Consider the following 16988-nt stretch of genomic DNA (forward strand, 5'->3'; position numbering starts at 1 on the left):
AAATCGAGCGATGGGTTTGCGGAGGCTGCGCTTGTCGGCTGCGCACGGATGACCACGACGGAACTGATCCGGATTCTGTAAAAAACGAAGAAGCGTTTGGCACTAGCGGCATTGTGTGGGAAGGGAGGGGCCTTAAAGAAACCTGGAAGCGACACACTGTTTCACTCTCATGGCCGCAGTCCTTAAACCTGCCAAAATGTGGGATTCTGATCGTAGAATGGTGCAGTCCAGCCATGACAGCCGTTTTCACTATTAAGCTGACAGTTGCCAGACCCCTTAGCCTGTTATCTCTTGTGTGTCTCCCAGTGTTAAGTGTTCTGAATGTGATGTGTGGATTTATGAATGTCAAAGGTGGCAATGCTTTGAATGTGATAATGGTGGTGATATGGCTGTGAAAGATGGCGCAACGTGGTGGAAAGTGCTGTAAATATGGACTCTGAATCTGTCCACATCATTAGCGTGCAGGGCAAAATGCTACTCTGCGTTGTGCTAACAAGATAGCAGATGGGAAGGAATACACCCAGCTGATGCATAACATTACCAGAACCTTTCTGTGGTGTTTCAGCAGCGCGTTTGCCTGGCTGTAACCTTATGGCAACGTTTAGGAAAATGTTATGCAACAGGCGGTGACTCCAGCTGTGACTATTGCCCTGTGTTGGTGACATCATGTTATATGAGAAAACAATCGTTTGTGTCAGTTATGATTTTTAAATCCTGAATAATAGGTTGATTTTTTTTTTTTTTTGAGCCACAGGTCACTGCTTTGAAACAATAAGGTGACGTTACAGCAAGCACAGTGAGTGTGGAGATCAGCATCTGAGCCTTAACATTCAGCAAGGGAAGGGCCTGTGACCGGAATACGTAAACCTGTCCTGAAAATGCATACAAATGGAACATGCAGCAAGGGTCTGGATCAATACATGCAGCCTTTTGAGACAAGGTACGTTCCTGTGCCGTCTGCAGATGTGGATCCTGAAAGCCCCTCTTGTAAAAGGAGGGTCTTTCAAGTGATTGGTATTTTAACTCCACGTCAGGTTCAGCTGCCGTATGCCTTCACCTCTCTGAAGCTACTCGCCCCAGAAATCATGTGCTCTTAAATCAAACAAAACAAATCAATCTACCCGTTAATGAAAGCTATTGAGATTTCCTCCTGAACCGGAGCAGGAGTGGTTATGTAAAGGTGCGGTGATTGATCAGAGACGTCGATTACGGCTGCGCTGCTCTGACTCACCTGATCGCCCTGTTCGTGGACAGTGTTGAAAGGCGAGCAGTCTTTTGCCATGTATTGTGTGATTTAATGGAGGAATAACTGGGGGTTGACAATGCTGACAGTGTAATTAAGAGCTAGTGAGGGCAGATATTCATGTTAACTGGCCAGACTTGCTTGTGGTGTTGCTACTGGACGCTGCAGTTACTGTACAGTTTAGTAACTGCACCAGCTAGTGACCAAGTTAACCATTTACAGCCATAACTGTTCTCATTCAGAGATAATGGGGTGATGTGTAATTGTTTATATTGTTGAAGCAAATGAAGGATGTTAAAATTGGTCAAAAAGGTATGATCTAAAAATACAGCATATAATATATATGTGTGGTCTCACTGATGGAACTAAAGTTAGGTTCACTCTGCTTTGTAATAACACTGTGATTCTGTCATGTTCCTTTTATTTACACTCTACTTCTTTTTACATCAAGGTTTGTTGTGTGTTAATTAAAAAGAAAAACTTGTCTTAACCTTGGATGCTGTGTGATTATTGTGTGGAGTGTAGCACCATAAAGTAGGTTGACTGTAATTGAAAAAAAAAATGCGTGTTTCTGATCTGTCATTTGAGATAATGCCTAGCAGAATACACATGTAAAAAATACACATAGTAATTGAAAAAATATTTTTCATTCAGAATGAAGTTCATAGAGTATTAAATTGATTCCTGTATTATGCATCTTGTTACAATGTATAAAAACAAAAAATACATGAATTTCTCTGTCTTTTGGGTAACTCTAAACCAGAAATAACAGTATATAAAAAACACATTTATATGTACAAATACAATTTTTAGAACAATTGTAAAAATGTAAAAAATGTATCAAAAAGCCTAAAGTCTGAAATTTCTTCAAAGATGAAATGAAGCAGAATGTAAACATGCTTATTCAGTCTGGTGTTACACAATGGGAAAGATTATGAGACCAAAAATATGCTGGTATGCATTTTGCATGCATGCAAGTTGTTAAACCTGTTACCACGAGGAAAAAAAATCTAGCACTTTCTTGTTTCCTGTGTCAGTAAGTCTCATCTCTGTAGCATTAAAGCAGAGCAATTGGTTAGATGTTTCAAATGTAAAACAAAAATTCTACATAGCACTGTACATAATCTAGCCATTAAAATACATGCTGATCACAATTTTTACCTTCACAGACCGTTATCATCAGATTTCACTTCAGCCAATCGTGACAATCACCTCCAGGTCTGTCTGGTGACTGGAAGTGCAACGGAAGCCATTTTGTCATTCGTCCTCATGAAAGCCAGACTAGGGACTGTCAGCTCTAGCTGTCTCCATGTCTGAAAAAGCTGTGCCTGTGCTGCGAATGAATCTCAGAAAGCAGGACAGTCCCCATGCAGAATGAATGACTTGAACATTCAGATGCAGTGAGCTGTGGTGGCGTCACCGTGGCTGTCTCCAGACAGTGGCTCACGTGACCCATTGGTGAGGTTCTGTTCCTGGAGTACAGGGTGTATATAGAGGGTCTGGAGCCGGAGCCCAGCGTGTCTCTCTCAGGACTCTCCCTCTTCCACTGTGAGCTGCTCGAGCTGCTCCTCTATGGCGCTTAGTTCAGGTTCTGGGTCCAGTTGGGGTTCTGGGTCCTGATGTTGTTCTGGATCCTGCTGAAGTGCTGGATCCTCCTGTTGCTCTGCATCCTGCTGGGGTTCTGGGTCATGCTGTGGTTCTGGGTCCTCCTGTTGCTCTGCATCCCGCTGAGGTTCTGGGTCATGCTGTGGTTCTGGGTCCTCCTGTTGTTCTGTATCCTGCTGGGGTTCTGGGTCTTGCTGTGGCTCTGGGTCCTTCTGGGGTTCTGGATCCTTCTTTGGTTCTGGGTCCGGTTCCGGTTCTGGTTCTGGTTCTTGTTCTGGGGCTGGTTCTTCACGTCCGTTCTCCAGGTTCTCTGTACTTTCGAAACAGCCCGAGTCCCGGGGGGTGTCTGTCTTCTGGCTGCCCTCCTCCTTTTCCACTTCCTCTGATTCGCCTTCAGCTGTGAATGTCAAACAGTAATTAATACCCTGTAACAGCATGTCCTAATACAGTGCCCCTCTGTTCTATATCTCTGTCCCAAAATTGTGCTATCAGTTTTATAAGTATAAGAAATTAATTTGTCATAATCATTTTAATGATCGATTTCACAGATGTACCACTATTTCAGTATATTGGCTCTGTCGGGTTGCAGACAGAGCCTGATCTCTTTTCATTAGCGTGAGCGCTAAAATGTAAGTTATCAGTGGCATTTATTGTCAGTGCTGCGTGGTCTGTCACAGCGCTGGTCCAATTAGTGGTACTAAGCAGGTTGCAGTGGCTGCCCTCAGGGCTGAGGCTGTCCATGTGAAGGCTTTGCGCAGAACAGGTGTTTCTATTAGGGTTAATGATTTGGTTGGGGAGTGGTCTAGAATATCAAGTGCTCCTTCTGGGTAAGGGGGGGATTTCTCAAAATGAGTGGGCACCACAAAAATATGCCCAGAGCATCAAACAAATAATAGTACCTAATAACTTGATTATGTGACACCAAAAAAGGAGGAAAGCTAATTTGCTTTTAGCCAAAAAACATGAATACTTAGTCTGTTTTGTAACTGCATGCGCGCCTGATGTTACTGCGCTGGTGCAGTTGTATCATTTAAATTAGTGCTATGATTTTTACAGTGTAAGATGGAGCAGTCTGAGTTATGCAGAGAGAACGATGCTGTTTTTATGGTAAAATGTGGCTGTTCTGAGGCACTGTGGACTGTATCTCTGTGAAGTGTTGCAGTGTGTGAGGTAGGCGTACAATCATGCAGCATCTCCACAGCAGCCAGGATCCTGGAGCGGTGCTCTGGGTCTGTGATGTTGAACTCGTTGAGGTGGGACTCCTTCAGGTCCCTGAAGTCCTCCAAGTCCTCGAAGCCTTGCATAGACAGCAGGGAGCCCAGCTCCTGGGGGCGGAGGGGAAACATAGTCACGCTCAGTGATGCTAATGATACCCAACCAGTTTAACTGTGTCTACCTGTGTTTCATACATATAGTTGCATTTCCTGATGTTTGTCATAGTATTAAATTGTTTGTGTTTGAAACTGTTTTCTGATGTTTGACACAACTATTCTTGCTTGTGTTTGCACAGTATTTAGCTATGCTTCCTGGCTCTGTTCAGTGTGTGAACAGGTACCCCATGACAGATAGGGGGCAGCGTGCACTTACTGTTATGCCGATCCTCTCCAGAACCTCCTCAAGGGTTTTGGGTTTGGGTCTGGACTTGTGGTTCTTCCTGTGGCACCTCTTCCTCCGGGGGGGCGTGGCCTCATTTGGCAGGATGGTGACGTAGATGAACTTGAAGGAGCCCACCTTGTTGTTAAGTTTCCCCGTCCAGGTGCCCACCGGTGGCTTCTCGATGATATCTATGATGTCACCTTTCTGCAGGAGAGGTGTGTGGGAGAGAGAGGTCACACTCAATTTTCGCATTCTTTTGACATCATCATAAGCTGAGTCATGAGACCTGTCCGTAGACTAGTCCTTTCATTCTTGCTGATGTGATGCTTGTCGTTAAATGTACCGATGCACTGGACTGTGTGGCTGCATTTGCAGTGTGTGAAGTGGGGACAGGTAGACCTCACCTGCAGTTTGAGGGAGTCCATGTCGTAGGGGCTGGGGGTGAAGTCGGTGTGGACGCGGGCGCGGCCGCAGAAGGGCCCGGTGTAGGGGACGCTGTTGTCCTCCAGCCTCATGCTGTCTCTCTGGCTGTAGCCGCTGTCCAGACTCTGCCTGTCTCCACCTGCATACGGACAGCAGACAGCAGTCTGAGTCAGGCTTCCCCCACCCCCTCTAATCTCTCGCTCCAGCCTCTCCCCAGTCCCCGCTGTGCCCAAACGATCACCAGCCAGAGGAACGCACATACAGTAAAGAGTGTGGTTTTATGACCAGGAGCACCGGATGAGGAGATTGTCTCCAGGAGCACCGAGAGGCAGACTACCTGGAGGTTATTGGATGAAGCACTAACACAGAATGAGTCGGAGTCTGTATTTATTGCCCTGGGCTGCTGCTCCAAGTACACATTTATTCTTTGTTTTTCAGTATGTTTGTTTTTCCCTGAAGCAGTAACTGTTATTGCCGTACACCTGTGCAGGGCTGCAGTTTTAGCAGTTCTGCTCTGAGTTACTTCACCTGTTGTCAGGGGAGCTGCTGTCCTGAAACCAGATTGTTTAAATGATAATCAACTTTTTTAAGGGATAAAAAATGGAGACAGTTGTGGTTGCTGTGTATCAAACAAGCTTTCACTAAAATTACACTGCATCTATTAAAGTGATTAAAATGTACAAATATTGCACTGGAGTACATAAAAATGACTAGCACAATATAATATATGCTACAAAATCATACAATGCCACGAGCATTGCAATATATCTACTCTTCGCTCTGGTGCTTTGTCATGTTTTCATTACGGCCCAGACGATGACCGATGAGACCAGCCCGTTTATCAGATGGCAAGGACAAACATAGAGAGAACACTCTGCATTTCATAAACTAATGTACACACACCTCTCTCACCCTAACTATGACAGCATTAAGGTTATTTTAGAGCCAAAAACCCTGACTCAATAGCAGAGGCTGTGACACAGGTCCGGCTTTGATGTGGATGTCATTACAGAACACAACTGTCTTGACCTTATCCATGGTTAGGAACGGGAAAGAATTGTAGAAACAGACACGCTGTGTGGAAATGCTCAGAAAGGTTGGACCATGTGTACAAATGAACTTAATTGGATAAAACCAATGAAAAAAAAGTTTGACTGCTCTACAGGTCCTCTACACAATGTGAGCTAATATTCTGTGTCCAGTGCAGGAGGAGGAACTCTCTTGGTTCAAAATACTATAAAAAACATGTTCGGGCACTGAGAAAGCAGTTTACACAGGGCAGTCTATGCTGGCATAAAAGGGCATTTGTCCCTATTCATTTTCATTTCGTTCACTTTTGGAGAGATGCAGTTTCTGAACAAAGCCAAAGCCAAGGTCGGAGAGCTGATCATTGTAACATTCCTGCCTTTCAGAAAAATGTAGCATCTTTATCCTGATGTGTGTTTCACTCCAAAGCGCACAATGTCTGACTATACTGTACACTGAGCAACAGGTGTAGGATCCTTTTTGTGAGGCAACATGCACATACCTTTGTAGTTAATGTAAATTCATTGCATTATTTATTTGCAACAGTACACAGTACTGTGCATCCTCATGCTGGTCTGTAAAGTGTAAAGCATGTGAAGTGGGTAAAGTACTGTCACTGGCATGTGCTGCACGTCTGGGTTAAGAAGGAATGCTTACAGCCGGAGAATTGGCGGGATAGCGGGCTGTGAACGACTTCCTCTGGTTCGTTGGAGCACACTGAAGTCCGCTGCCCAGGACTCAGGTCCGGCGCCCAGTCGATGGACACAGGGGACATGGGTCCATCCTCGCCACTCTCCCCCTGCAACACGCAGCTAAACTCAGGCCCAGATTCCACTAAACAGTGATGTCCATCCATAATGAAATCTAATCAACGTTCATTTTTTTTTGCTGCACACGTGAAAGGTCACGGGCCATCAGTCACACAGTGCTGTATATGGTAAGTAACATACAAAACACCATCTTAACTTCACTATTCTAAGTTGAAGACAGACAGCATTATGCTTCAGCTGGTTCTCTGAGTCCTGCGTAGCATCTGCAGAGATGAGCTATGGAGGATTCCTGTGTGTGCTGTGTGCTTCTGACTGTTTGCCTACAGATTAAAGAGCTCAGTTTACTCCATTAATTTCAGTCACTGTGATCCCCCCTGTGCATGCATGCTTGAAGTTCTCCACAAGAGGGCGCTAGGCTCCCCGGTCACAATCTGTCACTGCAAGTATCCCTCAAAATTAGGGCTCACCTTAAACATTGAGCTAACAATTTTTTTAAACAAAGATTATTTTAGAGGTCTGAGTATATTTGATTGATAAAAAAAACTTGTCAGTCATCCTAATGCCATTTGAAAATTGGCATAATAATGGTGGTAAAAATAATAACAGGAATTTATGTTGTACTCTGCGGTTATTATTCTGTTTGGCAATGAAAAGGTGACGCTGGATTGCCCAGGGGACACTCACCCCCTCTTCTGCAAGGGCTTTCTGTACAATCTTGGAGGTCTTTCGGGTCATGGTGCGCGAGATGACGGCTCTCCACTTCTTCCCGAGTTTACCACTGCTTTTCCCAGGATCCTCCAGAGAAACATCCTCCACCAGCTCAAAAAAAATCACATTCAGTCTCTTTTAATTAATTTTTAATCACTCTGTGACAAATACAAGCGGAAAAGGATTTCAGTCACAGAAAATGTGCCAGATAAATTAATTATCACTTCATTGGGATTGCATCTTATGTCTGTCTATATGACTGTCTGTCTGTCTGTGTATTTCCTTCTTTCTCCCACTCTCTCTCTCACACACACAAAAATACCACTGTGTATTTAAACACTGAGTGCAGAGTCATGCGCGCGCGCACACACACACACACACACACAGATCCTCCAGCCCCTGTAGAGAATCAGAGAAAGGGCTTCCAGTAAAAGCTGTCTCTAATGGCAGGTAGTGTGTGACCGGTAGGCCTCTGAGACCAGGGCACTGTGCAGTCACCATGGTGACTCACAGAGGCCCCTCCCATTGTGGCTATGGCCATGGTCAGTGCCACTCCCTGCTGAGGACTGCCTTACAATCTGCTGCCCTGAGAGGGCCAGGATTGGGGGTGTTGATCGGTGTACAACACACACACACACACACACACACACACACATAGTGAACACAAGCACTGTACACATCCATGTATAGTGCGCACACACACACACACACACACACACACACAGAGCAGACACACACTCCTGCACAAAGCCCTAAAGGGGAAGAATAAATCCAATAAGAATTTTTGTACAGGGTGTGGGTGTATCTATCACACTTTAATTTCATTACAGACACAGGAAGCATTTCTGCGTTAATGTTATAATTACAGCACGTTCCACCGTGAGCACTAATTCACAGTAATTCATTAACTCTCTGCAAATGTGTCTGTGAAGCACTGCAGAGGATCTCTGCTTGGCTTGCTGGCAGAGCTACATCCTGCGGAGTATTTTTGCTCACTGGTATCAGTGTGGTGCACAGAGAGAGAAAGAGAGAGAGAGAGAGAGAGAAAGAAAGAAAGCAAGAGATTTTATCTTTTCCTCTTTGACCACTTCTCTTTCTATTTATGTTTTCAATTCTGTTGTCTAGGAGTCCAGTCGGGCAGCATGCTGTTTATTGTAAAATTTTGGTAGATAACTAGAGAAGAATGGAGTGGTTCTTTCATTTCTGATGAGAGGAGACTATCAGTAAGCATGCTTGAGGTACAGAGGAAGTATAAAAGTGGGGTTTCCGATTTGCACAACTTCTTTTTTTGACATGTTTTGGGGGGAAGTGCCATCTACTTGAGTTTCCTCATATGATTCAACAAAGATCTTGAAAACAAAATCTTGGTTTTACATGTGTTCAATAAAAACATTTATAAGAGTTTATCCTACGAGCCTACATAATGTACTTTTGGCTGAAGTTTTACATCAAGTAGCTTAAGTTCAAAAAGAAATACGTATGGATTCCTTGGGCTGTTTGGTGCAGCCACAGAACGTGTAAGCAGTCTTAGAAGATTTTCCTCTGTAAAGAACTGATGCCGATCATTTGGAGTTCTGTGTCTGTGGCAACAGCTACAGTGTGTGTGTCTGTGTCTGTGTGTGTCTTTGGGACTTAATAAAGATTAAAATGCTTATTAATACTTATTAATTACTTATGAAAATCATCTGTGTGCTTAAAAAGCCTTTAACAAGACTCTTGTTTTGTAACAAGTGTCCCCTGTATTATAAATCTATCAGTTTTGTACACAAGACTAAAAGCACAAAGGACCATCTTCTTTTTTTTTTTTTTTTTTTTTTTTTTTTACAAACGAGCATTTCAGTAATTTCCCGCAGCTGGAACGGATCTGGTGGTTTGATGGCTGCCCTGGTGTCTGGAGGTACTCACAGTCTCATCCAGGTGAAACTCCTTGTCTGTCACCACGGGGGAGGAGGGCTTGGGTTTCATGAAGTCCTTGAAGCTGCTAGACCTCTGAAGAGAGAGCTGTGGAGAGACAGACGATTTATTTACACCAACATGCCAAGGAGATGGGGAGAACAGTAGCTGTACTGAAGCGCGTGTATCTCTGACGACTCTGAAACGGAATTGCAGGGTAATCAATGTCTCTGTGTTGCTCTGTGATGGCATGGAGCAGAACCCGTCAACCAGAAGGTTGCTGGTTTGAACCCCAAATGGGGCACTGCTGTTGAACCCTTAAGCAAGGTACTTAACCAGTTGCTGTATTAGTGACAAATCCAGCCATATACATTTATGCTGCGTAAGATGTTCAAGTTCATCTGAATAAGAGTTTCTACTAAGCAAATGATGTAACATAACATTATTTTCTGAATGCATTATTTGTTGGTTAAAAAACCCAGAATGACTGTTAAAATTTTGGGTAGTTTTTAGAATCTTTAGTTTAGAATGACTCAGTAACTAAAGACAATGCAGTTTTCTACTTCCTAAACAAGATGACCCGTGGTATCAACGACCATATACACACAGATCTACAGACTTCCTGATTCTGGAGGAACCAGCGCACTCATCACAGCCTTTGCTTATTCATTCTCCTCCAAAGGGGAATACTTTACAGTTCAGTTACTTTGCAGTTACTCATGAATCACAGGGCGGCATTGTTTACTGCTTGAATCATTGTTTCATACCCTTGAGAAAGGTTCTTCATGCTCAATTTTCTGAAATGATCCACTGACATACATGCTCCACAGCGTGAGGTTAGGTGAATTTCATTGAAGAACAATTTGTTGCTTCATATCATTACCAGGACAGGAGAAACTTCATGTAATCAACTTGATTGGGCCAGATGAATTCCAGACACACACACACACACACGCACACACACACACACACACACACACACACACACACACACACACACGCATACACACACACACACACACGCACACACACACACACATATGTATGTATATGTGACAGACAGATGAGTAGATAATAGATCTTTAACACAAAATACTGAATCCCTGCCAAATTTTGCAGTAGTTCATGAATCTCTCAGTAGTGTCAGTACAGTGCAGAGCAGGACTACTATAACTACTTGAGGTCGACGTCCTCGTTTCTCCTTTTCCCAGATCAGAAATCAATGTGGCCCAGGGTTAGAGAAAATGGAACAAGTCAGCGAATCACACTGATTACAACAAAGTGTCCCAGCTCCTTCCCAGAAGAGCCGTGAGCTCACGAGCCAAGGAACTGCACCTTATCCATCACGCCAAAGCAGCGTGAAAGATGCGCAGATTGACAATGGCAAGCTTTAAAGGTTAATTAAGGTTAACTCATTAAATGTTAAAGCAGAGCAGACACAGAGTGACTGTAACAGATCGCAGAGAAGGGCACATGAATAAATCAATCTGTTGATACAAACTGCTCGTTAATTTGAAATCTGCCTCAAGGCAGCACCAACGTGGAATAGTGGTGAGGAGCAGGGCTCATAACCGAAAGATTTCTGGTTCGATTTTCTTCTGAAGCACTTCTGTTGTATCTTTGGGCAAGGTACTTAACCCAAAATTGCCTCAGTAAATGTCCAGCTGTATAAATGGACAAAATCACACTGTATAAGAGCCTCTGCCAGATGGCAATAATGTAATGTAATGAAAATTTGGGAAAAACCAAAAGATTCAACACGTGATGTGACTGAGGTGCTTTCAAATAGTGGCACAGCTATGCTCCCTGGTCTATATCATTGTTGTATATAAGGCAGTGACACAGAGCTGTTTGAACAGTTGCTGGCTGTCAGGCTGGAGTTCCTTTTCGAGAACTGCAGAGTGTGTTTTTTTTTTTTTCCAAAGCGCATAGCAGCCTTGCCCATTATCTCCACCCACCCATCCTGTTTCAGGCTTAACCACAGGAAGTGGGAGGGGCCTGGCTGCAGCGAGCAGCCAATCACTGCAGGCACAGAGGTAGGATGCACCTTGCAGTCTGTCTTCGCCTTGCTTCTGTTCATTTATTTTTTCATTATTTTGCTCTATGCAAATCAGACCAACTTCTCTCAAGACACCCCTTCTCTGACAAGATGCACAAATTCTTATCAGGATGTGCAAAGACTATGCAAGAAATAGGGTGGGGGTGGGAGACAAAGGAGAGAACAATGAAACCTTGAAAACCACAGAGGCTTAACACAAATGGAAAAGCATTTTGATTCAGAAGCAATCCAGAAGCACACTGTAAACTATGCCCTCTCCATCAAGATTTGTAAGATTGCATTGATATGTGGTTGCTGACACTAATGCAACTGAAAGCGATCTTATCGTTAAAATTACTGAATCAACACTGTTGATTTTATGGTATTTACAAGACAGCTATGAGTCTTCACATCTCTGATTGACACAACATAGCACCAATATCTACCAATATCTGACTACAAACTGAATAATACACTTGGAAGGAAGCTATTCAGAATTGTCCTTCTGACAATTCAGCAGCTGAGTACACACACTATGAGTTTGTTGACACAGATATTATACCCAGTTGTCCACTGCATAGTGCTAAGCTACACTGTGTATTGTGCGCCTGGTAAAATGGCTGTATGGTGGTTCTGACAGTCTGATGTATGTTGTGCTGCAACGTGGTCAGATGATTATCTTATGGAAACAAGGTCAGGGGTGGCAGAGTAGGCGGCAAATACATCTGTAACGGCCTACTTACAGCGCTGGGATAATATGCAAAAATGCAGCCTTTGAGTCTGCATCAACCCACCCATTATTTAAGGAATAACAGGAGGAGGCTCTCTGCTCTGTCATAACGGTATCCTGTGCTGTTTTCGTTGTTGTGTTTGTCTCAGCCTGACAGGAAACCAACACCACTCTGTGTCTTTAAAGGAGTATCAGCAGACGGTGATCTATATTAGCTTGTTTCGAATGTTCACTGTTTCAGTGGCATTTCTGTACTTTTTTTTCTGCTTTTTCAGAAAACGGTTTCTAACCGTTATGCAAACCTCTGGCACATCCATCCAAGCACCCATTCTGCTCAAAACATGCTCTCGCTTTAGAACCAAGTGGTTAGCCTATTTAATGACCCATATTTTGTTTTATCTCATACAGGGATTTCTAAATGTACATAACAGTTGCATTTGCTGAGCTGTTTTGAGTTGTGTCCTTTCCAGACAATTATTATTAATTTCCCCATTTAATTAAAGAAATATATCTGGGTGGCAGGTTTCTGCCCGTGAGTGCTACCAATGGGGAGTGATGTGACACTGATCATGTCCAGGATCTGCTTGTCTCCTTCTCTGCCTCCGTGGACCTCTTTAACAGCAGCATTTTAGGGGGTCAGTCCCCCCCCCCCCCTTTGCCTCCATGCCGCCCAAAACAAACAAACCTCATCCCATACCTGCACCCCGACTACTCACCTTCCTCTTCTGCACCGGCGCCGCCTCCTTCTCCGAGGCGTTGGAGGGCTTCCGTCTCAGCATGGTGCAGGCAGGGGCGAATTCTCCCCAAGGTCACGGTGGCGAGCTGGTCTCACAAAAACGGTGACTCTCTGTCACTGTACTGTCACGGCACCCACGCAGCAGACAGACAGGATGAGAGAGAGAGAGAGAGAGAGAAAAAAAGTGCACCTCCCTCTGAGTGGTAGAAGGTAGCAGGCTAAAGGAAGTCACATGGCCACCAAACAGACATGTCAGAATCAAGCACATTTCACTGTTTTTTTGGTGAGGCAGGAAGCTAACATCATCATCCGGCAAGGAAGACGATTGTGTAAGAGTTATCTTTCGGGCAGGTGGGGAGGGGGACATGATGACTGACCAACTTAAGAAATTCTTAGAAATCAAATTTGCCATTTTTCCATGAATGTCAAACTATGCGTATTTTCATACTGAGCCTAAAATAACACAAATAACACTGGCATTGATAACAGTAATACATTAAATTACTTTTAATTGAAAAAAGGCTGATGTGGGCTGCTTCAGTAGCAGCACAGAATCATACACACGCATACATTATAAATATGTGTGTCCATCGTGGACACTGGTAGGTGTTTTCCCATTGCTATAGCTGAATCATAACAAAATATATTAAGATATAATAATATACAGTGCATAATCATGTATAAAATAAGCAAGTCTCCTGTAAAAGTACAACGCCTATTGCGTGCCACCAAATGAAGAACCAGAGGCCAGTTTCTCAAGTGCTCCGTATTCACTGGTTGCAAAACAGACCATATGTTTTCAGAAATGAATCATCTTATCCAGTATGACTACAAACTTCCTACAGCATCTCTTCTTCCTCTTAGTTCTCCATACAGTGAAGCTTGAAACACCGCAGGTGTGGAATGGAGCAGTAAATAAATCAATATTGTCTGATGTGTAATTGATGAAGTTTACCATTTTTGAATTTGGGGGTAATGATAAAGAGCTCCTTTCTGAAATCTTTACAGACACATTTCATTCATCTATTAACAGAGCTGCAGTTTCTCCTAAATGCAATGGCTGTTCAGGTTCATCTCCCTTGTATGTGATCCTCTGAAAGTCTCACTATGCTGGGTTCAGAGTATCCTTTGTTCAAGAAACTAAGAATAAAGTGTGAATCTGGAGAAAAAAAGCACAGACAGTGATGGAGACAGTAGCAATGTATGCCTGAGTCCAGCAGTTACCCGGCAGTTAGCCAGTTGCTGAGTAACAACTATGGGAGTAACCAATGTGGCGGAAACTGCGTGAGGACACCCACACCATTTTGAGTGTGGTCTTGACCCTGAAAGTGAAAACCATCTGTAGATGACTCAGTGAGAAACTTTAGATGGAGCTTTGTGGGTAGGGTCCGTTACTAAAGCAGAAGCACCCAGTGCAGCTTCACACACGCAGCCGAGGGACAGTGTGATAAATAGCACCGTGACAGAAACAAATTGATAGGAGTGATGTAGTAACTGTAACACACACAGCTTTGCTTTGCCTTCTACTGTATGGTTTCTAAGTCCAGCATTCTGTCTGTTTCATGTTTAGACAAAACAATAGAATAGACTCTAGAAAAAAATTGAGTATGGGGGTGAGTGCACATGTGTGTGGGTGGTTGTTTGTGTGTGTATGTGTGTACATGTGGGTGTTTGTGTGTGTGTGTGTGTGTGTGTGTGTGTGTATGTGTGTGTGTGTGTATGTCTGTGTGTGTGTGTGTGTATGTGTGTGTGTGCGCGCGCATGTGACTGCAGTGGATAAAAACACAGTGGGTATTTTTGAGTGTTGGCAGACCACATCATGTGATGATGCCCTGGTTTTGTCTTCATGCTGTGTAAATTGATGCCTCTCAACTTCCTGTTTTTGAGGTACAAGGCTCCCTTTCCAGTGGAGGTCAAACAAACCTTGCCAACCATCTTTTTTCATGATCACTTCGTGAGTGAACCTATCTCTGCCCTCTGCCCCTCCAGTCACTATAACATTACAAACAATGTGACTATTCCCTTATTAAGTTTCTACCTGCAGAGTCTTGTCCACTGAGACCAAGTGAATTACTACAGCTACAAAAGGAGAGACAACTCAATCTTACGCAGCAAGAGTATGGCACTTAGGTAGCAGGCTAACATGTTTTGGATTAACCTCTTGTGAGAAAATCATACAGACACTTCTCAATATGGCCAACATCTGCACCCAAACAGCTACACAGAACAGTAATACGAATTAGCTGAGCACCAAGTATGGAACATATTCAACAAGAATGTATTTATTTAAGTTATATTACTGACCCTTCAAGAATTACTGTCATTCCCATGTATCCTAAAGCTCAGCAGCAGCAGCGTCTATATTGTTCAAATTATTTTTAAATGTTTCTTCCCCCTGTAAGTAACCCTGTTTTAGGAATCACCAATTGAACTTGTATCACTACGACAACCTCTGCACTCGCTGATATACTTCTTCATGCACGCAGCCAACGGCTATTTTTCACACCACAAGTCACACAGTGCACTACTGTGGAGTGGGCGTACATTGGAGGCTAGATCTGACTCTTCTTAAGTCAGCTAGCAGGGTTATGATACTTAAGGTGACCAGTTATCAGCTTCCAAGTTATGGAGGATGCAAGGATGTAGGAACTCAGGAAAGAATTCAATTTAGCACTATTGGGATGCAGCCCATGTGTTGAATCTATCTGAACAATGCACAGCCACCATTTTCACACAAGAATGCATACCCCACAGCTTAGGGGAAGATATATTTTTTGCCTAATAAACTACTAGGTGAACAGCTTGGAAGTCTGGCCACCAGTGAAGTCCCTGATATATTTTGGTGAGGACCATTTCATTTGTCAGGGAGGCAGTCTCCTGCAGCACAGTGTCCCCATCACTGCAATGAGGCATAAATTAGCGCAGAGGGTAGACTGCCACCTACTGGATAAGCAACACCACTTCCAGCAGGGACCCTAGCAGGTCTCCCAAGTTCTAAACAGGCCTAGCCCTGCTTAACTTCAGCCATCAGGCAGGAGGAAGTTACAGGGTGGTATGACTGCTGGCTGAGATAAAGAGTGTGCAAACAAAAGGAGAACCTTTAGACTACTATACTGCATGACCTTATTTGCTCAACCCATTAATGCTGGTAGGGAAGTGTACAATAGGGATTCCTCATATATACCAAAAACAGCTGACATTTGCACAGTCTGTCCTGATTCTCTTTGTCCTGTGCAGTCCACACATGGATGATGTAAGCATTCTCCAACACACACCGATGTATGTGTCAGAAAGGAGTGGCTGCTCTATAAACAAATGTTTTTTATCCTGTCTGATGCCTTCAGCAGTGCTGTATTTCCTGTAAGCTGCTTTCATGCATGCTTGCTGTTGCCTAGCTGACTCCAGGTCATTTGGGGTTGGCACATTTAAAACAGTAAGAGCCATGAGTCACCCTGAACACGCATCTGCCGAGACACTGAATGATGGAAAAATCGACAACACGGTTATTTTGTGTGTGTGTGTTTGTGTGTGTGTGTGCGTGCTTGACATTTATGGTCCCGAACAAAAGAAAGACAAAGCAGTTTAGCCTTCACCTGCTGACCACAATAACCACAGTGCCCACACTCACACTGGTACGGGCACTAAGGAAAAATGAAGACATTGTGTCAGTTCTTTTTTGAGCTGTGTTGTGATGAATTCATACGCTGGGGCTCTCTCTGCTCCAACCACAGGAAAGCTTTGTTGGTGAAAATGTTTCATTTGCAGTTATTATGACTGGATTCTTTCTCTCTGGTACTGGGCAGCTAAAATGTATCAATATGGCATAAATAAAGGCATAATAAGAAATATGTTGCATGTTGGTGTGCAGGATGTGTAAGACTGATTTGATCACACATTTCATCATCCCTTTGTCCCCTAGTGAGTTTCTCATTCTGCAACTTCTTCCATGTTGCACGTTTAATGTAATATAATATAGATTTACTTTTGATTGTGCAAATAACATTTTTTTTTCTTTTCACAAATCTTCACTTTGAAGCATAACTCTATGACCCTAGAGTGAAAGGTGTCTTCTTTTATGAAACTTGTTTTCTGCAATCTGAGGGATGAACATCAAAGAAGAATGTGCAGACAGCAGCGCCACGGAAACCGTGCTTACACACCTTCCTGAGGCTCTGACGGAAATGTTGCCTGGCAACAGTACCTTTTCTGGCACGTTTTAC

General features: G+C 43.5%; 1 protein-coding gene across 1 annotated transcript; it reads right to left on the minus strand.

Moving 5' to 3' along the window:
* Positions 1 to 2149: 2149 nt before the first annotated feature.
* LOC118791178 (SAM and SH3 domain-containing protein 3-like) lies at positions 2150 to 12912 on the minus strand. Its single transcript, XM_036548460.1, has 8 exons — positions 12749 to 12912; positions 9277 to 9372; positions 7348 to 7482; positions 6551 to 6692; positions 4849 to 5006; positions 4436 to 4648; positions 4029 to 4173; positions 2150 to 3245 (listed from the first exon to the last, which is right to left on the minus strand). Exons 1-8 carry the CDS (start codon positions 12809 to 12811, stop codon positions 2770 to 2772), a joined length of 1428 nt encoding a protein of 475 aa, XP_036404353.1. The 5' UTR covers positions 12812 to 12912; the 3' UTR covers positions 2150 to 2769.
* Between the last annotated feature and the right edge of the window lie 4076 nt (positions 12913 to 16988).

Source organism: Megalops cyprinoides, chromosome 16, assembly GCF_013368585.1.
Source record: "Megalops cyprinoides isolate fMegCyp1 chromosome 16, fMegCyp1.pri, whole genome shotgun sequence".
Taxonomy (NCBI): Eukaryota; Metazoa; Chordata; class Actinopteri; order Elopiformes; family Megalopidae; genus Megalops; species Megalops cyprinoides.